Source organism: Lacerta agilis, chromosome 3 (assembly GCF_009819535.1).
Source record: "Lacerta agilis isolate rLacAgi1 chromosome 3, rLacAgi1.pri, whole genome shotgun sequence".
Taxonomy (NCBI): Eukaryota; Metazoa; Chordata; class Lepidosauria; order Squamata; family Lacertidae; genus Lacerta; species Lacerta agilis.
Genome location: NC_046314.1, coordinates 56,793,094 through 56,820,343, shown reverse-complemented (window position 1 = coordinate 56,820,343; position 27,250 = coordinate 56,793,094). Strand labels below are relative to the sequence as shown.

Below are 27,250 nucleotides of genomic sequence, written 5' to 3'. Positions count from 1 at the left end.
CTAGTTATTATAGAAGTATGTTTAGAGGAAAGTGCCGAACATACTTGTTGCTGTTCTTAAAGAGAAATAAGGCTAAAAGTACAACACTATGCATGTTTATTCAGGGCAGAAGAAACCACCTGTGCGCAGATTTTCCTTCCTTAAAAAAAAGAACAAAATTTATAAACTGGTTTATTCATCTAAGCAGTTTTCAGGAAGTACCTCCTTCCATATTTCCATTTGGGACTGAAACAAAGGGGTGATTTATGGTGCATAAAAAGGGTTAAAAGTACAACTGTCAATTTCTTTAATGCTGATCTTGTGAAACACTCTTAGTTTCAAAATAACTGGCCAGGCCAGAGTCCAGAAAGGGATGGAATAACCCACATGATAGTCAGCTGATACAAGTGTGGACTTTGCCATCCCTTTCCCTCTCTTTTCTTAGCCTTTTTTCCTCTTTGCAGCAGACGAGCCCAGCAATGATTTCTTTCCCATCCCCATGGCATGTTTTCGTTTATCTCCTCCTGGTGGACCCAAGGGCCTCGGCCTTGGAAAAATACATTGCAGCAGTATACGAGCACTCAGTCGTACTGGCAGAACCCACCCCAAAGCCTGTTTCTTCTGAAGAGGCATTGAAACTGATGAACAAGAACATGGACATCTTGGAAGAGGCCATCAAGCTGGCCACAAAGCAGGTACTTCAGTATTTGATAAAGTGCCTTGGTTTATCCTGTGATGGAGAGATCATCAGCATCATTTCTTTTGACAGGGTGCACACATCATTGTGACTCCTGAAGATGGCATATATGGTTTCAGGTTCACAAGAGAAACACTTTATCCCTACCTTGAAGATATTCCTGATCCGCAGGTTGACTGGATTCCGTGTACGGACCCAAAAAGGTGTGTTCGGATTTTGTTGGTTTCATACGCAGCCGTAAAAAACAAACAAACAAAAAACACCCTATAAAGGAACTTCAGTATGATGGCTTCTTTTATCCTTGTGGTCACTGTTGTTATGTATGTACAGCTTCAAATAAAGGTGTTTTGGAGAAAGAGAGGTTTCTCCAAAGCACCTCGTAACTGCTGGGAAGTCACATTTATGAACTGCACAACCTAGATGGTTGATTATCAGCGGGCAGAGGATCAAAATCAGGACCCCAGAAACCCTGTGAAGTAGATTAGACTGGGAAATGGTGACTGTTCCAAGCTTAGCCAGTAAGCTATGTCACTAAGCAAGTTGGTCCTGAAAGACCTACATTGGCTCCCAGTACATTTCCGAGCACAATTCGAAGTGTTGGTGTTGACCTTTGAAGCCCTAAATGGCCTCGGACGAGTATACCTGAAGGAGCATCTCCACCCCCATCGTCCAGCCCGGACACTGAGGTCCAGCGCCAAAGGCCTTCTGACGGTTCCCTCCCTGTGAGAAGTGAGGTTACAGGGAACCAGTCAGAAGGCCTTCTCGGTAGTGACGCCCACCCTGTAGAACACCCTCCCATCAGATGTCAAAGAAATAAACAACTATCTGACTTTTAGGAAACATCTGAAGGCAGCCCTGTTTAGGGAAGTTTTTAATGTTTGATGCTTCATTGTGTTATTAATATTCTGTTGGGAACTGCCCAGAGTAGCTGAGGAAAACCAGCCAGATGGGCGGGATGTAAATGAATTTGGGTCCCATCTATCTACATTCAATACTCTAACCATGACACCACAGTGATTTGTTCCCTTGTTTTGATGGTGTTTGTAGTTAGAATGACCAGACCATACTTAGGAGCACTTAGGAAAGGAGGATGGGGAAATGGAAAAGTAAGAGCAAGTATGGGCTGCCATTTTGGTAGGTCAGAAGGAAGCTATTAAGGAAGAGCTTGGTGGTAGAGCATTGGTGGTTGTGCTGCAGTTATAGATGTTGATGTGCAACATGTTTTGTCCCATTTGCTTGAACATAATCCCTGTATAAATGGTTGCCTGTACATGTATCTTTTACCCACAGATAGAAAAATAACAGCTCAGATAAGGTAACTTTGAATGGATAAATGGCTGGAGCGAAAGGGTCAGACATACCCATTCCTCTAACTGACGTGCTCCAGTGGCTGCGTTTCATTTTGAAAAAATTGGGCTACATTTATCTCTATGTAAGGTCTAGTGTGGCCCAGAATATTTTTTCTACCTTCTATCTATTTAGGGCCCCTCCAGACGGGTATTCTGCAACATGTCACTGATGCAGTAAAACTTCATTAATGGTGGGTTAGGGGACGACCCACACATTGTTCCGCTTTATTGGCTGTTCTGCAGTGCTTCTTCGATGTTACTGCATTGGTGCTGTTGGGGGGGGAGGGGCACTCTTGCACGATGATCACACAACAAAAGTGGGACTGAAACAAAAACACAAAAACTGGAACATTTGTATAAAAGTGTGGGATTTCAGCGAGAAGCTATGGGACGAATCCAAACAACCCTGAAACTTTTGCAGCTTAAACAATATTGAAAGCAGGGTGGCATATAACTGCCCTGATGTCATCCTTAGCACAAATCATCCTGAATGTGTAATAAAATGGAAATCTGAAGGGGCCCTTTATTTCCTACAATCTGAAGGAACATGGGGCTGCTCTGCTATGAATGTGTACTGGCCCCGGGGGTTTGTCCATGAAGCAAGGTCCAAGTCCAGTCCTGGGTCTAGGGGTCCAAAGGAGGTCAGTCCGGGGCTGCTCTGCTATGAATGTTAGCATGTTGCCCCTCCGTTCAGGAGATTCAACTAGGTGGTCTACCAACGGATCTCTCTTCCTTTGAGTCCTTCATTTCTCTGCTTTTCTCCACTTAGATTTGGACCTGCCCCAGTGCAAGAAAGGTTGAGTTGCCTGGCGAGGCAAAACTCTATCTATCTGGTTGCCAACATGGGAGATAAGAAACCATGTAATCACACAGATACCAAATGCCCTAGTGATGGTCACTATCAGTACAACACCAATATTGTCATGGACTCGAATGGAAAACTCGTGGCACGTTACCACAAGGTAATTCATTTTTACAAACTGGGTATCATTGGCCCCCACCCACCCTCCACTTATAATATTGTATAGGGTGGAATTGTTTTATAAAGTGGGAAGAAAAGTCAAGACAGTGTAGGATGCACACTTTGCCGTCTATTGAAGATGGTTTCTGCTGTTTTATTGTGTTCATTTTATGGGCCATAGTATTCCTTTTATTGTACAAAACCTATTATTCATGTTTTTCTGTTATGGGTTATTCTCCTATGATTTTGCAAGTCATTTAGGGGCTTCCATGTGGGAAGCAACTAATACATTAAATAAATAACAATGATCTTATTTCTATTAACAATTTACGTACAGACTACACATGAATTTAAGAACACACTGATGGCATTGGCATAGACAGAACAACCCCCAAAGGTGGTTCAATTGAAACAAAAATTTTAAAAAGTTTTTTAAAATGTTATTTAGCTTTTTTTAAAAAAATTATGCTTTTCAGGTCTATACATTTCACTGATTTTAAATTCATTTTAACATTTCAAAATTTGACTGCCTTCCCTCTATTTTTGCAGTTCCTTAAAATGATTTTTTATATCTTCTGCATATCCAAATTAACTTAATTTGCTAATTTATCCTTCTACTTTAAATATATACTCTTATAAAACTGCAGTTTATTACAACAATCCTGCCAATGTTCTTACCTGTTTACAATTTATCTGTCAATTTTCAATAAACCATTTCCATTCTTTTATAAAAAAAAGTTTATAAAAAGTTTAAACAAAATAAAAAATTAAAAAAATCCTTCCAGTAGCACCTTAGAAACCAACTAAGTTTGTTCTTGGTATGAGCTTTCGTGTGCATGCACACTTCTTCAGATACTTCTTCAGTGTGCATGCACACGAAAGCTCATACCAAGAGCAAACTTAGTTGGTATCTAAGGTGCTACTGGAAGGATTTTTTAATTTTAAATTTTGTTTTGACTATGGCAGACCAACACGGCTACCTACCTGCAACTATAAAAAGTTTGTTATCTTGATTTCTTATTCTTCCGGTAAGTTTCGCCATTTCTGCATATTCCATAAGTTTTTGTATCCATTCTTCCTTTGCTTAGCTTTTAATTAATTTAAATGAAAATTAAATAACTTGCAGTACACTTTGTAGGTCACTTTTAATCACAGTAATTTCTTTTTTATATACCCAAGTACTTTAATGGTGTGTGGGTGTTTTTTTTTTGTTTGTTTTTTTAAAAAAGGTGTTATCTTTCCACAGTTCAATCTTTTTATGTTGGAACGGCAGTTTGATTCCCCTCCAGAGCCTGAGTTGGTGACCTTCAGCACTGCCTTTGGGAAATTTGGTCTTTTCACCTGCTTTGATATTCTGTTCCATGACCCTGCAGTGACCCTGGTGAGCAAGCTGCAGGTGGACACCATCCTCTTCCCAACAGCTTGGATGAATGTTCTCCCACATCTGACTGCTGTTGAATTTCATTCAGCATGGGCTATGGGCATGCGTGTCAATGTTCTGGCATCTAATACCCATAGGCCTAGCTTCAACATGACAGGTAATATACAGTTTTCAATAAGATCATGTATAACTAGTTATACACTAGTTGGCTGGTCTCTTCCATCTTAGGACCCCTCCAGTTGGATGTCTTTGGTTTTTTTCGAGGGTGCATTCTGCAAGGTCACACTGATGCAATAATAAAGCATTCGTGGTGATTTATACTGGGCTGTCCAGAAATCATTCTGCTTTATTAGATGGTGCTTACCCAATGTTACTGCACCACTTGCACTATAGCATAACAAAAGGGGGGCGAAAAAAATAAACTGGAACTTTTGTGGCATAAAAAGTTGCAGGATTTCAGCAGGGCATGCACTGATTGGAAATGAAGCAGGTGCCAACAGTACCGGTACTTTTAATGTGTTTTTAACCTTTTGTTGGAAGCTGCCCAGGGTAGCAGGGTATAAATTATTATTATTATTATTATTATTATTATTATTATTATTATTATTATTATACCATTATCATGATACCACCATGAACACAAAACATTATGAACACACAATAGAAAGAACATCTGGAGTTGCGCTTAGAATGCCCTTTCCAAAATTAGGTTTGGAAAAGTTCATACGACTTCTGAGTTGTGATCATGGCAAAGACTGGGCTGTATTTGGCTCTCTTTTAAACAAAGGCAGACAATTTTTGCCTCTGATTTGGCATTTAGTTGCTATAAGTAGCCTCTGGGCCCAAGCTGTAGCAGAACTTCTGCTTGATCAGGCTGTCAGCGATGTCAACCGGAGGCTTTAATTTTTGTTTCTTCACTGGGCAGAGTCTGGACCAAGGAATCTGTTTCATCCCAAGTCTGGGAATGAGGATATTCATCTCAGTGTTCTCCCTGCCTGACAAAGTGATAATCATCACACCCAGATTGAAAGGAGTACAGCATGTGGGTTTTGGGTGTGTGAGAGTATGTGTTGGTCTACTTAAATGGGTGATGTCTGCGGTTATGACAGGATGGGCAATATGAAGCAGCTGCTTCTTTCTTTCTGTTTTGTGTCATTCTTAGGCAGCGGCATCTATGCACCAGATGGATCCCGAGCATATCATTATGATGCAGAATCAGAGAAGGGGCATCTTCTGGTTGCAGAGCTCTATTCCCACCCTTCTCTTTCTCCTACCCATCCTGCCCCTGTTAACTGGAGCTCGTATGCCACAACTATCAAACCAGTCCCCAAAGAGGGTGATTTCACAGGATTAATTTTCTTTGATGAATACACTTTCTCTGAACTCGCCAAAGAAGCTGGCAATCTTACCGTCTGCCAGGGAGCGCTTTGCTGCCACTTGAGCTACAAAATGACAGAAAAGCAAGAAAATGAAGTTTATGTGCTAGGTGCATTTGATGGCTTTCATGAGGTCGAAGGAAATTACTACTTACAGGTCTCTTTTTATCTTCTTATGAGGGAAGATGGGATCTCATTTTTATCCATCATCGGAGAGGGGGGAGAGAGGAGGAAGTTCTAGATATATTGCCGTATATTGCCATAGAAACGTAGGGCGCGATCTGGCTCAAGTTGAGCACTTTTACTATAATGTCCTACCAATTTCAGTTGGAGAGTTGAATTAAAATTTCCAGTTTAAATTACTGGAATTCCATTATTTCCCAATTCAAGACAGAGGACAACAACAACAACACAACAAAAATCTGTGCTTCCTTCATGGCCAGAATAAATGAAATTCTACGCTAATAAGAAGAAAACCTAATTCCAAAGTCTTGGTAACTTGGTTGTGGCTAAGTGAACTTGGAACAAAGTTCTAATGAGTTCAGTCAGGCTCACTCCAAAGTTAGTGTGCATAGGGCTGCAATCTAAACATAGCCTTCTATCCCCATTAAAAGCTGTCACTGATAATTAAGACTGTAATTTTATTTGATATGTTTAGTTATTTAGTTTTGGAGTAATGAGATATGCACCTGTTTCATAATTTTTGAGACCAATGTGCCTGTAGTTGTGTGTGGAAGTACACTGGAAACTAGGTGAGGGCTGTCAAATGTAAGAAATCAATGTTGGCTTTTGACTTCTTACATTTGACATTTGTAGGATGTTCCTGTTGCAGCCAACACCGTCAAGGACACTTCTTGAATCAACTGAGTGAGCAGTTGGGCGGGTAATTTATTTAATTAGATGGATAGATAGATGATAGATAGATGATAGATAGATAGATAGATAGATAGATAGATAGATAGATATAATTTATATCCTGCCCTCCCTCTCAAAGGAGTCCAGGGCAGCAAACCACAATTGATAATAAAGCATATTTAAAAACAATTCCAACACAGATGTGGACTGGGAAAGATCTCTACTTAAAATGCTTGTTGGAGGAAGAAGGTCTTCCATAGGTGCCAAAAAGACAACAGAGATGAAGCCTGTCTAATGTTGAAGGGGAGGGGATTCCAAATTATTAAGTGCAAGAATACTAAAGGCCTGAGTCCTACATGGTGCAGAATCAACTTCCTGATAAGATGGTATCTGCAGGAGGCCTCACCTGCAAAGTGTGTGATCACCTGGGTATATAAAGGGTATACCTGTATCGCTCATATAATACTGTATTAGTACTGCAACAGTTCTTATTGTTCTTATACTGCAACCAACTTGGTTGTATTTTAAATCAGCGCCATGGTTGTGATGGTACAGCAGCAGTAAAATTTATATTTATTCTGAGTGCTCTCCCAATGCATTGCTCTTCTTCCTTTTAGATATGTACATTGCTGAAGTGTGCAAGTACAGACCTACAGACCTGTGGCCAGCCTGTGACAACTGCTCACACCCGCTTTGATTTCTTTTCTCTCAGTGGCACATTTAGCACTAACTATGTCTTCCCAGAAGTCCTGCTCAGTGGAATTCAGTTGGCACCTGGAGAATTTCAGGTAGGACGGTGCTTCTAGCATGTTTTCTGGCTGACATGGAAAAAAACTGTGCCTGTATGGTATCAGAATGGAAACAAATTCCTTTAAGGACATTATCATAAACAAAGTTCAGGTGGCTCAGTAGCCTTTTCAGGACAAGAGTGGGCTTCTGAGAGAAATCATGCTACCTCTGTCGTGCCTTCAGCTGTACAGGGAAATCTATGGGGGCCACACAGACTGTTGAATGTGGCCTTGGTTATTAGGCCAGGAAAGTTACTAGCATGGATTGTTGTTATTTTTACTAGCCTACTAAAAAATGCCTTCTACCAATTGGCTTTGTAGAGTAGAAGCAGATCTCTCCATCCCTTCTATGATAATTCACTTTTTCTGAATGGATTTCTACATATATTTACCTATATAGTTCCACAAGTGCAAAGGGAAGCGCCAGCACAAACAGAATTTCCTTCTCTTCCCTTCCAGCACATACCCTGCACCATCTCCAAATCCAGTGCTTCTTTTTGGGGGGATGCATACCCCTGAACATTTTGTGAATCTTTGTACTTTCGTCCATTTACTCTATTTATTTTTCCCAATTTGAACTATGAAATTGTGATGTATTTATTTTTTAGTCAAAATGAGAGTACCCCTAAACATTTTTTAAAGAAAAAAAAGCACTGCCCAAGTCTGATCCGTAGGGTTGGGAAAAACCTCCAGAACAGATTTAAGAGGGACGTGTGTGCAGAAGGAGGGAGGGGGGAGAGAATGTTCCATTGTGTGAAGGAAATTATTGTGCTAACAGAATGTTCACTTTAGTGCTATGTTGCATAAAACCTATAATACTGATACTTTGTGCAACTATTACTTTGTAACTGTTCCCTCCTCGTTTTGTTCTCAACTAGGTTTTGAGTGATGGGCGGCTGGTTACTCAGAATGGAACATCGAAGCCACTCTTAACAGTGACACTTTGGGGCAGGTGGTATGAGAAAGATCCCCCAGGTCCCTACATAGTCAGTGGGATTCTTTGAGATGTTCTGAGCCGGACGGTTCACAACTGTGAAAGAACACAAATTGCTTTTTGTTGACTCTGACATGGCTGGGCTGCTACAGCTTGCTGTGATGTTCACATAGATTATTTTGCTTAGTTGTTGGCTGTCAAATCCCAAAGAACACAAGTTCCTTGAAGATTGCATTAATAAAGGCCAAAGAATTAACTTGAGCTACTCATCTTTTTTTTTCTTCTTCAAATGGGAACACTTTCTGAGTTTCCATTTTCTTATTCCTAAAATTCCCTGGGGTCCTCGGTTGTTCACTTTTATCACAGAACTAGGCTGCTGCAATTTATGTGCATCATGAATATTCTGGGAGAGAAAAAATGGCTCCAGTGACGATCCTATTTTGATGACCTTAAGGGGATGGTGCACTTTACAGCTGCAACAGGGCATGGACTACGGCAAACATGGCTTTATACACCATGTATTTAAAGCACATGATTTCCCTCCAAGAGTTCTGGGTGTTGTACTTTAAGCGTGTTAAGGGTGCTGGGAAATATAGCTTTGCGGTGGGCAAACTACAGTTCCCAAAATTCTGTGAGAAAAGTCATGTGCTTTAAACTTACAGTGTGTACACAGGATTTGCTATATAACTGGCACTCTTGTTTTCCTCAAAATGGAGGACAGATTTTAAACTGAAAGTCAGAAGAGAAATGTCAAGATAGGCAGCAGAACATGCTAAGAATCCTCCTGTGATCAGGATTCCTGCCTTATCAGAGTTCCCCAGTTGCAATGAGGATTTTACACTCTTAACATGGAAATGAATGATGTAGCTTGCACACAGGGGGGCATTGCAAGTTTCCCACCTCACCCCACACTTACCCTACAGGTGTTTGCCACAAATGTTTGACGAGGGCTAGTATCTTGCTAGAAAACAGTGGGTGGCATCCAGTGTCACATGATCGGTCTTCCTCTTCTTTTTGTCTCCTCTTCCGTCCTCTCCCCTCCCTTCCTCTCAGATTTGCTCCAGAGGTTCCTCCTGCTCTCAGGAGCAGATCTGAGATGTGTGTAAAGATTTGGGGAAAGTCTGAACCACTTGTGCACAGATACTGTGGGACACAATCCGATGCCCTATGTGCCTTTCAAGTCAGCAGTGACATGATGATGAGGCTGCCTTCACACCACCCACTTCCTCCTATAAAATGGCTGCAAAAAAATCTTCCCCAAAAGGAAGTATTGAAATATTATTGAATAATTTTATTTGGTCACCCTGATGCTGTAAAAAGGACTCAACACGCACACAGGAAGGGGAAAGCCTGACTTCTTTTAAGAATATTTGCTCTCTGAAAGGTTTGCATATGAAATGAAAGTGTCAACATCAAATGCTATCTATATATCCTCTATCCCTTCTCCAAAAGGAGTTCCATATGGTGTCATATTGAATTATGAATGCAAGGATAAGTTACTATAGATCTTCCCTGGCTGGAACAAATTGCTTTCTTCTTGTCAATATCCTCCCTTAACAACCTTTTGGTGTTGCTGGGGTAAACAAGAAGCACCTGCTTCTGCTTCAGGGACGGCAGCGCTCTCAAAAAGGTTCTTAATCCTTCGATGCTGAAATGAATGTCAAACTATATTAGCACTGCAAAGTGCAGCTCATCGTGTTAAGTGTCGTTTGGCATGGAAAGGTTTGGGCATCAAAACACAACAATGATTAAATGCTCTTTAATTGCTTGCACAGCATTGCAAAAGAGGCAATGTTTTCAAGCTGATAATATTTAAAGGCTAGTCGGCACTGTACTTGTAAAAGAGTTAATTAACTTTCTCGATAGGGGTGGTTCATGAGTCAGAGTAACTACTGCCTAAGGACTTAAAATGAGCAATGAGAAGCTGAGAGAGAAAGATTGAATTCTATGGGCTCTTACATGGTTTAAATGGGCTATACCCTTTTTCGGACCAAATCGGAAAGTTCACTACTACCGATGGGTTCACCTGCAATGGTGGTGTCGGGGGCTGGACTGAGGAGGAATGGTGGGGGCCGCCACCTCTTCTCCTGAATCTTCCTGAGAACAGGAGGACAGTATAGATTTAGAACAGTGGCTTGCAGAGGGCAGAAGCTGAGAAATATTGGAAGAGGAACAGCAGGAGGAAGAAGCACCAGGGAAGAGACAGCTGACAGACTTAGTGTCCTTGAAAAGCATTCCTGACACACACACCCCAGGACCAGGAGGGCATTGCAGGTAGTAGAACAAAGAGCTCAAATTAGCCCATGCAGAGGTGACGCAGAATAGGGATGATGTAGGGGGGGTGGGACTTGGAGCAATGCCATCATGGCATTGAGGCTACACCCCTTTGTCACTCCCTGTGAATACTGAATAAATTACGTGGTAAGGACTCTTCGCATTATCTGCTCTCTTTTTTTTTTTGCTGCCAATGGGGGAGGGGTGGTATTCCCTGAGTCTTGACAGGTGGTGGGACTGTTGAGATGGCTCACCTTTGGTAGCTGATGAAATCAATTTATTTGCAGGATTGCCCTACCCCAAATGTGCCCACACAACTGCTTCAATATGCAGATCTGGCACTGTTACAGGTGCCACATAATACTTGTTCCACATGACCCGGAAATCTGTCAGTGGACAAATGCCAGCTTCCTTGGCCTCAAAAGCGAGATGAGCATTGGAACCCCATATTCACCTTTGACTGGACTTAACCATCCAGGGGTCCTTTACCTTTTTACCTCAACCCTGATTGCCCATTCAGAAGGGAAGACAGAAAGAAGACAGGGATAATTATTTAGGTGATGGGACGCAAGTTAATGTGAAACATACACATTTTGGGCATTTCAGTAATTTTACCCCTAATTTCCTGACTCTCTGAGACAGGGAGTAAGTCTGCAATCCTATACCCATTTACCTGAGAGTAAGTCCCACATAGACATGCATAGAACTGCACTGTGACTTCCTTTTTTGCCATTGGGAAAAGTAGTCTTGGTGGATGAGTGTGAGTCAGAATCAATTGGGACTTGAAGCATAGCTGTCAACTTTTCCGTTTCCCATTGCAAAAAAAGGGAAAGTTGACAGCTATGGCCGTTTCCCAATGCAAAAAAAAAAAAAAGGAAGGTTGACAGCTCTGACTTGAAGCATTGCAGAGGGATTGTGCTGGGCCTTCAAGAGAATGTGGAGCTGGCATAGAGATTTGAGGAAGGGCATTGACATGTCTTAGCAATGAGAGAGTGAATGGCATTGGCAGCAGGGTATGAGGTGGAAGTGAAAGGACAATGATGTGGTAATGAAGGTCCAGAGAGAAGGTGGCAGCAGAAAGCAAGGTGGAAAACAATCACAACATGAACTGGAGGATAGGTTGGAAGGGGCAGAATTTTGCAACAGGAGACATATCGTAGATGAGCTTTTTGTTTTCGTTTTAAAGAGGGGCAGGGAGAAATGCAGCATAAACAGGGGTGTAGCATTTTGGTTTGGGAGACCAATAGTCAGAAGTATTTTTAAAAAGATAATGGAGACTGAAGGCCTGTCACAGAAGGAGCGTCTCCACCCCCATCGTTCAGCCCAGACACTGAATTTGAGCTCTGGGGGCCTTCCTGGCGGTTCCCTCACTGCGAGAAGCTACAAGGAACCAGGCAGAGGGCCTTCTTGGTAGTGGCACCCGCCCTGTGGAACGCCTTCCCATCAGATGTCAAAGAAATAAACAACTATCTGACTTTTAGAAGGCATATGAAGGCAATCCTGTTTAGGGAAGTTTTTAATGTTTGATGTTTTACGTTTTTAATATTCTGTTGGGGGCCACCCAGAGTGGCTGGGGCAACCCAGCCAGATGGGCGGGGTATAAATATATTATTATTATTATTATTATTATTATTATTATTATTATTATTATTATTACTACTACTACTACTACTACTACTGCTACTACTACTACTACACAAAAGCAAAGGTAACCATGTTGGCCCATGAGGCAGAAGCAGCAAGGAATCCAAAATCCACATGAAGGCAAAACCTTTATTAAGCCAACTGGAATGTTACAAAATAGTATACTTTGTGATTTCAAGTTCTCAAAAACTCATCAGATTAGATGGTAATCTAAACTGGAGATGAAGAAGTGGCGTTTGGGTTAGCTGACATTGGAGCTATGGATGGAGTCTGCATTTAGTTATAGTCTTAACAGAGCTTCCTTCAAATGCCTGTTGGTATTTTCCAGAATTGGTACCGGTACTTTCCACAACTGGTGCTTTCCATGGTTTCACAGGTACCGACTGCTGCTGTGCTTGAAACACACTCACATTTTGCTGTCCAGGAAAACTATTTAAAAAAGAACAACCAAACCAGTTCTGTAGGTTTTCCGTGTGATTAATATTTAGCTAGTGAAAGGTAAACTGTGGGACAACTCTAGATATAAAGGGTGTTAAAAAGTTTTACACTGAATTTTAACGTAATGAAAAAGTAGATTTCCAAGGTGATGCCGACAACTCTTCTTGCTTTGTTATCAGCTGATATGATAACATGTGGAACACAGGTAAATTAAGTTGTTATAACTATTATTAATGTAATATATGTCTATGTCATGTTCAGGAAGAAGAAATGTACATTAAATTGTCATGACTGTTTAGCATGCTTTTTATATTCATTTGGTAGTATAAGCCCTTTGCCCTTCCCTGCACTGCAAATCGGTGGCAGGAAATATTTTTCATCTGCTGATCTTGTCTGAATATTTAATGTCTGCGTCATCATGTGGGTTGAGACTTTGCATTAGGCTGTGAACGAAAGTCAGACTTGAATGGACACAGCTTCATCAACTTGCATTTGCATGAACTGATAAGCCATGAATAAGGCTTGCATCTGTGGCGATTTGGACCTTTGATGGTGGATTGATGCTAGAGATGCTTGCTCCCTTGGAGTCTATCATTCTTTGAGGTGAGTTTAATTTATTATTTGGGGATTCTGGTGGAGATTTTGTGAAGAGGTTGGGCTAAAGACACTCAAGAGTTTCCTCCTCTGGTTAGCAGAAACAACAGGAGGGGGGGGGTCTAAAAACCCTGTCCAGTACAGTAGCTGGACAAACTTTGAATTAAAGCACAGTTCTCTTCTCAAGAATGCTGAGACTATACACTGAACTCTTCTTTTTGGGAGATTGCCTATAGCCAGAAGAGAATAAAATGACTCTGAATCCACACACAAGATTTTGGATGTTTTTAAAAAACAAAACAGGAACTCAAAAAAAATCCTTCCAGTAGCACCTTATAGACCAACTAAGTTTGTTCTGGGTATAAGCTTTCGTGTGCATGCACACTTCTTCAGATACACTGAAATGGAAGTCACCAGACCCTTATATATAGTGAGAGGGTGGGGAGGGGTACTACTAAATCTCTTTCTCTCGTCATTTCAATGTTATGCATATTTATCGCAAATATAAGATGCTAGTTATAGTTGGCAACTCACTAAAGTGACATTTAGTCAACGGGCATCTTGTTTTTAATTGATTTATTTTAGTTGGAATAAAAGTTATATTTAAATTATGCCTGAAAATATTGCAGTCTGGGTTTCTTTGTTTGTTTAGCATGTAAATCTTTGCAGTAAATAAAGTATCTCAGTTTTGAAATCATTATGCTGAAGACACACAACAGTTTCCCTTGCTTAGGAAATGCAGAAAAACAATGTATTATTTGGAAAGCATGTGAAATGGCTAGACTGAAGAGATATACACAAATTGTTTCCTGCTATGACCTCAGAATTACAATATTTTCATCTGAGACAGCCCTAATTAAAAGCAAGTTAACTAGACATTAAAAGACAACCACCTTTTGCAGTGGGTGGATTGATCACATGAGATCCTGTTTCTGAGAACTCCTGAGATAAGGAAAATTTGCTTGTAGCCTGTGATTTCCATGGGAATAAATGAGGTGCCAGTACTCATGTTTTGATAAACATGCTGTGGGTGCCAGCACACAGTGGTTGCCATAGGTAGCAAAAAAGGAGGAAATGGTATTCTGTACTGGTGAGTATGGTAACAAAAAGCACTGCTTATAACTATGGTTGAAATTCTAACCATGTCTACTTAGTAAGTCCCATTGAATTCACTGGGGCTTACCCCCAGGTAGGTGGGGCTTGGATTCCAGCCTAAGAAACTTGACTGTGGGGGCAGTTTCAGTCATTTATCCCAATTCCACCTCCCCAAACATTGCTTCATCTGTGCCCCATTTCCCCATCTACCCCTGAGCTGTTGCCACAGGCTAAAAGCATGAGATAGGGCCATGCCAGCTTCTGCTCTTCCAAACATTGAGGAGGAAAGAGGTAAAGAATATTTTCCTGTTCTAACCCAAGAACTATGATTGGGTGGTGCTTTTTAGTTGTCTTCCCTGAATTCATATTCACAGAACAGGGTTTTCTCATGGGTCTCCTAAGAATGTGTTTCTGGAAACTGGGGGGGGGGGGCGCTTGTAATGTGGAAGGCCGCAGGGGGGAGGGGGTCAACAGAAGTTTCCCCATTTCATGAATGGAACAGAAATTACACACTGAAATGATTTGCTAGTCCAGCATGCCTTTCTTCTTCTTGTGTCACAAGATGGATAAATAGATTCCACTTTTACAATGCTGATCTATTTCCTCACCATCTGGAGTTCCTTATTCCCAGTAAGCACCGGGTACTTTCTTAGTGCATGTTTCAATCTACATTTATTAAAGTAATGTGAAACATTTTCATTAGCCATGCAAAATCTCATGCTGTGCTTCTAACATTCTGCCTTTCCAAAATTCTTTACAGAACTAAGAGTCAGGAAAAACTAAACAAGTTTTTGGGGGTCTCTCTCTCTCTCTCTCTCTCTCTCTCTCTCTCTCTCTCTCTTTCTCCTTTAAAGAAACTCCATGGGAAATACACTCAATTCCAAGTTATTTACATTCCTAAACAGTAGCACGCACTTTTCTGGGACTATAAACAAAGCAAATGCAACATGTGAACAACTTGGTGAAATCTAAGAGTGAGTTTGAAACCAAGGGAAGATGATGAGGAAAAAGCATTTTTTGGCTTGGCTCCTGCATCCTGTTATAGGCTTGCTTGCAGAGCTAAGGAAAGAGGCTTACACATTCCATTTACGCAACATCAGCAAGGAAATTGTTGATGAGGGGCAGCAGCAAACCCAGCTAGTGAGTACTGGCAGGACTGTACCCCCAGTGGGGCCATTGAGTAACAGGAGGGGGGAGGTATCAACATGCTCAGGGGAGCCCTGAAGTTTGCAGAAGTAGGAGCAGTTCTTGGGACAGGGGACCTAAGGTGTGGCACCTCCCTCTCGGGGGTGGGGGGACGACGCAACCCATTGAAGTCTGAGCATGTTTAGAGGCCACGGAATCTTAAGTGTATATTGGGAGGAGGGCAGGAATGACCATTCCCCACATCAAACAGGGTGCACATTTTGTGTGGTCGCGCGCAGCCGCCTGGATCCCAGAGCAGCTCCTGGTAGTTCGGGCTGGCTTCACCTTCCCGGGCTGGATACCTGGGGTCTCCACCTACCCAGTCAGCTGCCCAATCCTGCCTGGGGGAGGTGTAGCCAGGGGGATTGGCCAGGTAAGGGGAGGGAACACAAACCCACACAATAGAAGGTGTTACATACCTGGGAAGCACCACTCGGGCTCCAGAGCTTCTCCCACCATCCACTCCCTCAATTAACCTTTTCATTTTTGCAGGTTAACCTCTTCTCCACATGTACACAGGAGAAGGGCCGGAAAGGAATTTCCCTGCATTGGCAGGCTTCGCCTTTCCCGTAGCAATATGTCACAACTTTGGCAGTTGCAGGCCTTGGGCGGAATCCTTTAGTCATCTTCATAAAGGGGGTGTGTGTGGGGCGGTGACCCCACGCCCCCATTGCGGCATCAATACCAGGGTTCCCGTTAAAGGGGTCTTGGGGGGAGGCATTGACCATACGCCCAGAGGTTGTCATTGCCCTCCCCCTCCAGCGGCGGCGAACAGGGGGGTGGGCTATCTGCTTGAACATATGTTCTCCAGAGCTAGCCCAATCCCTTCACATGCTGGATAACCCTGAAGTTACCCAGGTCCCCGGCTGGGGAGCTGGGAAGGATACACACCCAATGCCTGAACCAAGGTCTCCCTACATCTGAATCTTAATAAAGTTGTGGCCTGATTTTAATCCCATAGCACTTTGTATTGTGTCGTTATTCCACTCAGGGGCTGCCTGGGGTTTGGGGGACTCCTCCTGACCACACAAATAAGGAAGTGGAATGCAGTATCCCCAAAGAGCTGGAATGGGGAGCATTTAGTTGGCTTTAAAAATAAGGATTAGACAAATTCACAGAGTACAAGGCTGTCAATGACTACAGGCTGTGATGACTATATCCTACCTTCACTATTGGAGACATTATGGCTCTGGATACCAGTTGCTGGGAATCACCGCTGGAGAAAGTGTCCGCTTTCCATAGGTGTCTGTCTGTCTATCTATCTATCTATCTATCTATCTATCTATCTATCTATCTATCTATCTCTATCATCTATCTAATCTATTTAAAACTGTATACCACCCCTCATTCATAGATCTCAGGGCAGTTCACAACATAAAATTACAATATAAAAAACACAAAATACATAATAAAAATAAGTACAAAAACACACACCAATAATTCCTCCTCTGACTGATATCAATCAGTGGTTAGCCACTGTGAGAAGAGGATGCTTCATCTTCTAGGACACTTTCTATGTTCTTATGTTCATTCTGCACAGAAACATTTACACACACAGAGAGAGGGGGGGGTACCTTGGTTTACAAACAGCCCTGTTTATGAACTATTCGGTTTATGAACTCCACATAACCGGAAGTAGTGTCCCAGTTTCGGCGGCAGGAGACCTCATTAGGGAAAGCACGCCTCAGTTTAAGAACGGATTTGGTTTAAGAACGGACTTCCGGAATGGATTAAGTTTGTAAACCGAGGTATCACTGTATAGTTATATTGCTTTTTTTGTAGAATCTGTTTGAAAAGAACAGGGACTATATCCAACATGTTCATAACCATGCACTGCTGGGGGGGGGAGCATTGCCATTTCCACTGTAGAGCAAGCAATTAGTATTGTTCACCCATAGCTCTTAATATGTCTTGTAATATGTGCTTAACGTACAAAGCAGTTGTGTATCTAGTAGTTCTGCTTTTTTGGACAAATATTAGCAGATAGGTCTGCTGGATTACGCCTGTTTGCTCAACAAAGTAAGCAGAACTCAGCCACCGAGTGTTTCTTTCTGTACACAGTGACCCCTTTGAAAAAGAAACACAAAACAGAGCTCTGTTTGTGCCTTTTCTTCCTTTTCAGAGGCTTGCGCAAAAGGTTGACTGCATGCGCTGTGCTGCGTGGCTCCTTTTGTTCCTAATGTGCCTATAATGTTTAATTAAATAGTAGTAAGGATTTGCCTTTCCAGTGGGTGGAGTGGAAAAAAGTTTATAGAACCATTTGCTTGGTCCTCTCTCTCTCCTAGCAACTGCTTCCTGGACATATTGGCTTTTAATAACGTACTCCATTCCGACCTCTAGGGGGCTTAAGAATAAGCATTGCGATGGGGTTTGTAAACGGGACTTGTACCTTTTAGGAACAGCTTAGAGGCTGGGTGGCTTCTCATCTAAAGATGTCTTGCAAGATGAAGAAAGCCCACTTCAAAGGAATGGGAAACTGAGGCTACGGCAGAGATCCCGCGTTTTAACAGAGAAGGTAGAAACTTGAGATTGTTTAAATGCCTACTTTTGCCATTATACAGCATCTTCCTCTTACTGTATAAAGAAAAGACCTCCAAGATGGACTACGTTAAAGTATTGGGGGGGGGGCCAGAAAGAGCAAAATATATTCTCTTCCAGAAAATATCTCTCTTATTCAAGACACAGAGAAAGAGGCAGCCTCAAAAACTGACTCGGTGGATGATATCTAATTAACGCAGCCCTGTATCAGGAAGTTGTCATTGTTACACGCAGCAACTGTTTTAGGTGCATCCGATATGTGTGTGACCATGCTCATGCGCATCTTGCTGAACCTGGAAGTGACCCAAATACACACAACAAAGGGCAGAATGGGGCAGTCCAGGGGCAGAATGGGGTGTTTGCAGGCTTTTTCAATGGTGTTTCAAATATACGTGATTCCACCTAAATGTGTGGTATCTTGGAACATAGCCCCCATATAAATTAGAAGTTGCCATCATCATCATCATCATCATCATCATCACTGCAATCCAGTGCTTTGCCCCTTGCTCTGGCAGGGCTTTATGGAGTGGCTGGACCACCTCTTACCACATTCACAGTCCTACCACACACTGCAGCTGGAGCGGAAGTTAGGAGGACAGGAAGATAGGTGGCTCTGCAAGCCTAGAAAGGTGTGATGGCAGTGAGACCTGAAGGGGAACCAGCCTAGAGATTGGGGGAGAAATTTGATTCAGTTGGCATTTAAATGCAAGTCTATCAAATACGCAGTTTTCAAAGCTGTATGGGAACCAAAACACAGTCTTCCTTTGAAATTTGCATGTCTCTGAATTTTGCAATGCAATTCTCCAACCAAACAATGCTTACAAAAATATTAGGGGAAAGTGTGAATGTATTTCTGAAAACAACATACAAAAATGCATCATCTGAGGGGAAATCGTTTGCAAATTAGTCAAGGCTGCATACAAAATGTTTTACTTGAAGAAATTCATTCTAAAATGCTGGTGGGTTTTGATGAGGATTTGAAAAATAAAGAAATCTCGAATTTGCTGCAGAAATGTGGAGAATGAAATTTAAGCATGGAAAATGAGAAACAGAAAGAACTGAAAAGGGCAGCTCCTTCTGTCCCCTGGTCCAAAAGTTCTTGGGCCAACTCTTCCCCTCCCCACCTTCATCACATCCCATTGGGGACTTTCTGTTGGCTACTGGTGGTGAGGGCTCCTCTGCCACCTGCACATTTGACAGATGGAAGATGGAGTGAAGGGACAGAGTGTAACTTGTCACAGCCATAGAGCTGGGCAAACAAGTAACACAGCACAAGGGGTTTGGATTGCTCTGTTAGCCCTACTCAGAATAGACCTATTGAGTAGAGGCTTCTGAGTTGAATATGGGACTTCTGAGTCAACATGCTTCGAACTTGGCTGTAAGATATGTAGGGCCCAAGCCATTTGGAGTTTGTAGGTTAAATCCAGTAGCTTGAATTTGCCTGGAAAGCAAGAGGACCTGGAGCCTATTGTTGCAACACAGATTTTATTATCTGGGAAACTAGGTGCCAACCTCACTGCTCTCCCCATTACTTTAGTTACAAGGCAAACTGCTGTGTGCTGCACCAGCTGTTAAGTTCTTGACAGTTCCTAGCATTAATATGGCATGTTCCCTTGCCATTTCTTTGCAGCACTTGTAAACTAGATGCAGATATTATAGCTTCTGTTTAACCTTTTATGTCTGCTACTTTTAAAAAAAGATTATTTAAAAAGAAAAAATAGTTTAAAGGATATGATTTACAGTTTCCTTTAATTGCCAACCCTAGTTTGTCAAACCCTGAGAAAATAGTTCACTAAAAAAAGAAATTGTCCCAAATTAAACATTGTTGCATTTGGATAGCATGACGTTCCATGGAAAGTTCAAGACTAGCGCAAACATTATGATGGGATGCTCTAGGGCTAAAAATCTTTGTTAATGTTAGGGAAATACCTTGGCTAAATACATCAACTAATAGGTCTTACCTAAGCAAAGTAAGACGTTTATAGGCAACCCCATTTTGTGTGTGTTCAAAGCATGCACAAACGTGCACACGAGAGTCATTTTCAGACATGGAAGAGGGCGGAACAGGGGTGGGGCAGAGGTGTAATGGGGCATAACAGGGCTGGGTGGGCTTATGCGTGCTCCATCAACACATGTGATAGCCAGGAATGCACCAAAATGTTGCCATATGGAGCGTATTTCCAACCACTCCATTCTGTCCCTTGTGGGTCCCCCAGGTAGCATTCTTTGTCCACTGAGGATGCTCAATCTATTCTGGAATTTTTTTTGGGGGGGGGGGGTTCTCATTCATAGAGGTTTTTTATCCTTTGAAAATCATGCTTGAAACCTCTCTCTTGTGTGTGGATGATACTGTTTGGGCTACATAAGGATTGACACTTACCCTTGAACTTCATAAATAAAAAGAAATATTGACTTGTCAATACAAGAAAAGCTGACATAATTTGCAACTTGTCTAGTAGAACGAGGTCTCTCTAAGGTATTTGTTTAAGCATCAAAACATTGTTCAATATATGTAAAATATATACCATAATAAATTGCCATAAACTACACTCACCCACTCACAATTCTGAAGGCAGTCCTGTTTAGGGAAGTTTTTAAAGTTTGATGTTTTATCATGTTTTTAATATTCTGTTGGGAGCCGCCCAGAGTGGCTGGGGAAACCCACCCAGATGGGCAGAGTATGTATGTATAAATAAATAAATAGGCATGGATTTATGGAGAGATGAGAAACAAGGGTGTGGGTTTGCAATAGGTTTTTCCAGAGAGCTACACCCCAAGAAGTGTCAGGTGGCAGATTAGCAGCACAGATTTCCACCTCCAAAAGTGGTCCACACATTCCTCTTCCACATATCCCTTACCTCTCAGTTTTCTGATGCTACATCTCTTGCCTTCCTCAATAAAAGTGTTCTAGAGGAGATGGTAGGCATGAATGATGAAGTGGAATATTCTTATAAAGATTTCTTTGATTGATTGATTGATTGATTGGATTGACTGAAGACCAAATGATGAATCAACTAACAGCCTCAGTACTCTGCAACCAGATGAATTTCACTGTTTTGTACTTCCAATCACTGTTATTGCATTGCTTATTAGAAATTTCTAAATTGCACATTTTCTGCTGCAATGTCTTATGGTGATCTTTTTACAGTGGTACCCCAGGTTGCAGACGCTTCAGGTTACAGACTCCGCTAACCCAGAAATAGTACCTCGGGTTAAGAACTTTGCTTCAGGATGAGAACAGAAATCACCTGGTGGCGGTGGCGAAAGGCCCCATTAGCTAAAGTAGTACCTCAGGTTAAGAACAGTTTCGGGTTAAGAACAGACCTCCAGGACGAATTAAGTTCTTAACCCGAGGTACCACTGTATTTCTAAAATGCCCTTGTACCATATTTGTGTGAGTTGGTTTGAGGACTAATAGTTGCTCAGTTGATTATGCTTTGATTCTGAGAGAGCCAGTGTGGTGTAGTGGTTAAGAGCGGTAGACTCCTAATCTGGGGAACCGGGTTCGCGTCTTCGCTCCTCCACATGCAGCTGCTGGGTGACCATGGGGCTAGTCACACTTCTTTGAAGTCTCTCAGCCCCACTCACGTCACAAAGTGTTTGTTGTCGGGGAGGAAGGGAAAGGAGAATGTTAGCCACTTTGAGATTCCTTCGGGTAGTGATAAAGCGGGATATCAAATCCAACTCCAAACTCTTCTTCTGCATTTTCTCCCTTATGGGGACAATGCCACTGGCCCTGCATTGAGTAATCTCTGGGTCTGAGTAATCCTCGGTTAGATTGGGCCTAATATGAGGCACTAAATAGGATCCCAGCTTACCGGGAGATGATGTTGTGGATGAGATCACTGCTAGTAAGTCTAATAAAGCTGGGAGCCTAAATCTGAGTCCCCCTGCCAGAACAATATTTAGATCTGTGCTAGATATGCATTTTTATAATCTACAGCCCATTTAAATGGAACGTCTCTTTCTCTTAGCAAAAGTGTTTTTCTTAATTTGTTTGTTTGCATTATTTTATTATTCCCCTGCTCCATTCAACGAAACTGACAGAAAGTGATGGGAATTATTATTTCTTAATGCAGTTATTTCTCTAACTGATAAATGTTAAGAATTGTCCAATTAGATCAGACTTGATTAGCTAGTTCTTAAAACAGAGCCATTTGTCATCATTAGGTGGAAAGGAGACTGGAGACAATTACTCACAAGGAAACTAAAATGAGGAAATGTAAAATATTAAATTAATCAGGATGGAGGATCTGCTAGATAGGAAGCAAGCCACCCTGCTCAGCTGCCTGCTGAACTGTGGACTGATTCTTGAATAGACACAAGTATTACACTTTCCCATGTACAGCACTTGGGAGGAACTGTTTTCATCTAGGCCAGGGGTCTGCAACCTTTAAGACAAAAAGAGCCACTTGGACCCGTTTCCGAAGAGAGAAAAAAACTGGGAGCCGCAAAACCATTGCGGCCCACAAGAATATAAACACCCAGAAGCTCATAGCACAATTTAGACAGGCAATGAAGAGCAGGTAATGAAGGCAAAATGGCAAAATATCACGAAACGCTCCCCCCCCCCGCAGCCAAACAACAAGCACTGTATTAAAGGAACCGTCCGAACGCCTGACGCTGCAGGGGCAAATCTAGAAGGGGAAATCCAACCCCCCAGAATACTTCTGCCCCATGAACAGCACAAATGCAACCCTAAAAGTTTAGCAAACTTATGCAAAAGCACACAGCATGCACACTGCCCCAAATCACTATTGGCCAGCAGAGGGGCTGGGCAAGGCAGCTGAGAGGGGCTGAAGCAGGGGGCTGATCACGTCCCCCCTGGAGGCGCGGGAAAACATTCCTTCAGAATGGATAAAACCCTTCTTTCAGTCCATGGGACTCCCGCTTCTGCCCCCTCCTGCCCCCCCCCCGCCGGTACGCCCATGCTCGGGCCCCTTTTGCCACGATGCTTAAGGGAAGTCTCCTGCACGCCCCCGAAACAGAGCCCGGGTCCGTTCGTCCCCTGAGCTTTTTCCCGCGCCCATCTCATCCCTTTGGGCCGCCCTTAGCTGAACAGCCGGGCTTCCTTTTCCTTCCCAGACTGCCACATGTCCTGGAGCCGGGCCCTTATAAAAGATGGCTTCCCCCTCGCCCGCCACACGCCGCCCCTGGCCCAGCCCGCAGCTGCCTCCTTACCTCGTCGAGTCGTCGCGCCTCATCTAACCGCAGCAGCCAGCAGCTCCACCAGCAGCAGCCAAACACAAGCGGCGGGACAGGCGCCAATGAGGGAAGCTGCTGCGGTCTGCTGCTGCGCCGGCACGAAACGAGGCACGCATGAGCAGCACAGCCGCCGGCAAGGTAGAGAAGTGGGTGGGCGCAGGCAGGCCAGCAGCGCCGCGCAGCGCCCCCTACATTTCGGCGCTAAACGCACCGGCCCTGCCCGGAGCCGCAGCAAAGGTGCAAAAGAGCCGCATGCGGCTCCGGAGCCGCAGGTTGCAGACCCCCGATCTAGGCTGTCCTGGGTCTAACATGGCTATGAAGAGACGGCCTTAGAATCATAGCTCATACATCATTCCTTGCTGCACCGCAGTAAAGATGGAAAGTAAGGATTTGGACCTGTCGTGTAAAATATTCACTTTCTGGGAAAAGCATTTCAGTCACTTGGGGGTGTGAGTGGGGAAACTCTCTTAAGATTAATGTAGAAAATCTCATGGGCTAAATGCCCAGAAAGAGATTCTCAAGGGAACCATTTGCTATGATAGAAGAGTGTATTGGTGTATTTCTTCATCCATTTATTGATATCCTCATTTCAACTGAGTTTTTATCATGCCAGGAACGAGACATTTCTGCATCCTGACAGTCTAATCCAGCCTTTCTCAACTTTGGGTCCCCAGATGTTTTTGGCCTACAACTCCCATCATCCCTAGGTAGCAGGACCAGTGGTCAGGGATGATGGGGGTTGTAAGCCAAAAACATCTGGGGACCCAAGGTTGAGAAAGGCTGGTCTAATCCTTTATATGCTTTTTGCCACTATCCTCTGTAGAGCTGCAAGCAAAGTATTGTATGCAGCAGCTAAAATGTTACTCTGTGCAAGGCATAGATGAAAGTCTGCTTTCATCCCTCCCTTCCATAGTGATATATTCCAGCAAACAACTGTGTTGGCACTAAGAAGAATGGGAAACCCGGGAGAGGGGAGAATACCAAAGAGTTTGACGTGCTGAGTATGAAGTACTGTGTAGGCCAGCTCTTACTGCATCACATTCATTTCTTGGTAACAGTACTATTGAATGATTAATTATTTGGCTGGAACATGCCTCCGCTTTTTTAAATCATGCTGCTCAGATCATTTGGGTAAATAGGCAAAGTCCATTTATATTAAGGAATTGGTTTGTAGACTGGATTGCCAGTGTTCCATTTTTGATTGAAAAGCCGCATCCCCTTCCTCCTCCTCATGATTGTTTTATATTTTACTGGAAAGCCCACTGGCAAATATTGTGATAACCTAAAAAGTCCATTATTGACAATGTGAAGTCTTCCTGAATCGTGATTTTCCTCTGTACGTTATTTACACATCGGGTCTTTAAAAGCTGAATATGTCAGTCTAAAGATTGCTTACACCTTGAAAGGGCTCAAAGGTTTATGTCAGGCTTGCACAATTGACATAAGGTGTGGAAACTTTTCCCTCTTGACGGCCATATTCTGATGGGGAAAGTTGCCGCAGTGGCGCTTGCACACGTGGTGAGAAGAGCCAACTCCCCACACCATTTGTGTGCCTCCCCCCCCCACACACTACAAAGTGCATTCACACCATCACACACCCTTAATGAAATCCAACCCCCCTCTCACATAATATTCACACAATTACAAACTCTTAACACAGAAGAAAATAAAACTCACACCTTTTGCCTCAGCCCTAAAATAAATATTCATGTTGTAACTTTCTCTCTTGGCAGGAAGTCCCCTTCTTCTGGATGGTAACAATAAATAGATCCTGTTTTGACCGTAAAAGAAGAACTGCACACACCACAATCAGACTGGGCCTAATATGTGCTTTCAGGGATCTGAGTCTTTAGGAAGGATGCAGTTGTGTTGTGAACACATAAATGGCTCCTGCATAAAGAGCAGCTGGTCAATCAGCATTCGTATTTCCATGTATATCTTCATGGTGTGTGTGATCCTGGCTACCCTAGCTGGCAATTTGACTGTGATCATCTCAATATCTCACTTCAAGCAGCTCCACACCCCGACCAATTTTTTAATCCTCTCGATGGCCACAGTGGACCTTCTCCTTGGTTTCCTTGTCATGCCTTACAGCATGGTGAGGTCGGTTGAGAACTGCTGGTATTTCGGAGAATTCTTCTGCAAAATCCACACCAGCATCGATATCACTCTGAGTACAGCCTCCATCTTCCACCTCTCTTTTATCTCCATTGACCGCTACTACGCCGTGTGTGACCCGCTGCGATACAAGGCAAAGATCAGCACAGGGGTCGTATTGATCATGATCTTTGTAAGCTGGGTCTTCCCTGCTACATTTGGCTTTGGGATGGTCTTTTTGAAGCTAAACATGATTGGAGCAGAAGAGACCTTCTATAAGCTCATCTATTGCGTGGGAGGCTGCTTTGTCTTCTTCAATGAAACGTCAGGGGTGGTGGCCTCCGTGGTTTCTTTTTACATCCCTGGATTTGTCATGCTGTGTGTCTATGGGAAAATATACACTATAGCCAAAAGGCAAGCCAGGTCCATTAAGGCTGCTGCAAACCAAATACAGATCAGATTTGAGCATCACATTTCACACAGCAGAGAACGGAAAGCAGCCAAGACTTTAGGCACTGTGGTCGGTGTCTTCCTCATCTGCTGGTTCCCATTCTTTTTCTGCACGGCAACAGACCCCTTTATGAATTATGCAATACCTCCCATTCTCATTGATGCCCTGGTTTGGTTTGGTTACTTGAACTCCACCTTCAACCCAATTGTTTATGCGTATTTTTACCTGTGGTTTCGAAGGGCCTTGAAGATGATTGTACTGGGGAAGGTTTTTCAGCAGGATTCATCCAGGACTCGCCTCTTTATGGAGTAAAGCACGTTGGGCTTTGAGAGTATTTTCTTCAGTATTTTACCAGGCACTGTCCATTTCGAAGCAGAAGGTCAAAGTGAAAAAGCATGTGTGATGCTTCAGTGCAGTTGCTCTGGCAGCCCCATCATGGCCCAGAAACATACCAATAACCGACCAAGAGAGAAGTATGGGTGCCAATGGGCCACAACTTACTGGCAGAGCAAGTATGGCACTGGGTGACAATCTGTTGACATCAGAGACTTTCAACCTGTAAGCCAACCTTCATTGGCTGGGGCATCCATTTGGTGGGTTATCCAGCTCTGAGAGACCAGTGTGGTACAAAACCAAGCATCTGAGACCACTGGTAGCTTGAAATGGCTGCTGAGCAGCCCAACCCACTGGGCCTTGAGCTGGGAGCTGCTCACCTTTCAGGTCCCCTAAAGGGAGTCCCCTTTATCCACCCAGCCTACCCAATTCTATTTCTGCCAAGTTGCAACAAAGAAGAAGGAACGCATAACAAAACTCTTGCTACCCACCCAGAGAAGGACTAAGGGCCAGTTGAGATTGAGTGTGAAATTCATTTTCAGCCCTGTTAAGCAGCAGTTGCTGCAAGCCCCAGGAAGTTTTGTCTACTCATGGAAAAGGAGGTAGGAGGCAGAGTGAGATGATAGCTGGCCCCTTGAAAGGTTCCTGCAGCCTCACAACTCTGGAAGATCCCACCAAGCTGCACAAGATGCAGCCCTCTCCCCAGATATTGCAAAAGCCCCCTCCTTCCTCCTTTGCCACGACAGCCCTCCCAACCAGCCTGACAGCTCTGATGAGTTCACTGGGCCAAGGATTGTAGCTGTCAAACTGATGAGCAAGCAGGTCACAACATTTTTATTGCTACTTTTGATTTGGGAAGGATTCGGTGCTTCTTATTGTTATGAGTTTGGGGAGGACGGAGTAGGCTGTATGCAAGATCCTTCAAAACCCTGGTTTCAGCAAGTGTTAAAATATAAGCCAGGCTAGCTTCCTGTGTTGAGGTGATAGCCTGGGTGATGGGCTGTTAAGAGAACAAAGGGCTCTGGGGGAGAAAGTGAATAGGTAGCCACCCTTCAACAGACAAAGCCAAGTTTGAA

The 27,250-nt window shown here is 43.1% G+C and overlaps 2 protein-coding genes across 2 annotated transcripts; both read left to right on the top strand.

The window, feature by feature from the left end:
- Positions 1 to 429: 429 nt before the first annotated feature.
- On the top strand, positions 430 to 8,581 carry LOC117043774 (pantetheinase-like). The gene is made up of 7 exons (XM_033143797.1): positions 430 to 674; positions 749 to 879; positions 2,795 to 2,987; positions 4,233 to 4,524; positions 5,530 to 5,900; positions 7,216 to 7,386; positions 8,265 to 8,581. Exons 1-7 carry the CDS (start codon positions 459 to 461, stop codon positions 8,388 to 8,390), a joined length of 1,500 nt encoding a protein of 499 aa, XP_032999688.1. The 5' UTR covers positions 430 to 458; the 3' UTR covers positions 8,391 to 8,581.
- A 16,449-nt stretch (positions 8,582 to 25,030) lies between these two features.
- Positions 25,031 to 26,273, top strand: TAAR1 (trace amine associated receptor 1). The gene has a single exon (XM_033145514.1). It carries the CDS (start codon positions 25,119 to 25,121, stop codon positions 26,151 to 26,153), a length of 1,035 nt encoding a protein of 344 aa, XP_033001405.1. The 5' UTR covers positions 25,031 to 25,118; the 3' UTR covers positions 26,154 to 26,273.
- Positions 26,274 to 27,250: the final 977 nt, after the last annotated feature.

What these genes read in the sequence shown, in the direction of transcription:
- LOC117043774 (XM_033143797.1), top strand. Translation starts at nt 459, where the DNA reads ATGATTTCTTTCCCATCCCCATGGCATGTTTTCGTTTATCTCCTCCTG. An exon ending in TCGTGGCACGTTACCACAAG is followed by an intron (nt 2,988 to 4,232) that starts GTAATTCATTTT and finishes ATCTTTCCACAG; the next exon opens with TTCAATCTTTTTATGTTGGA. An exon ending in GCCTAGCTTCAACATGACAG is followed by an intron (nt 4,525 to 5,529) that starts GTAATATACAGT and finishes TGTCATTCTTAG; the next exon opens with GCAGCGGCATCTATGCACCA.
- TAAR1 (XM_033145514.1), top strand. Translation starts at nt 25,119, where the DNA reads ATGTGCTTTCAGGGATCTGAGTCTTTAGGAAGGATGCAGTTGTGTTGT.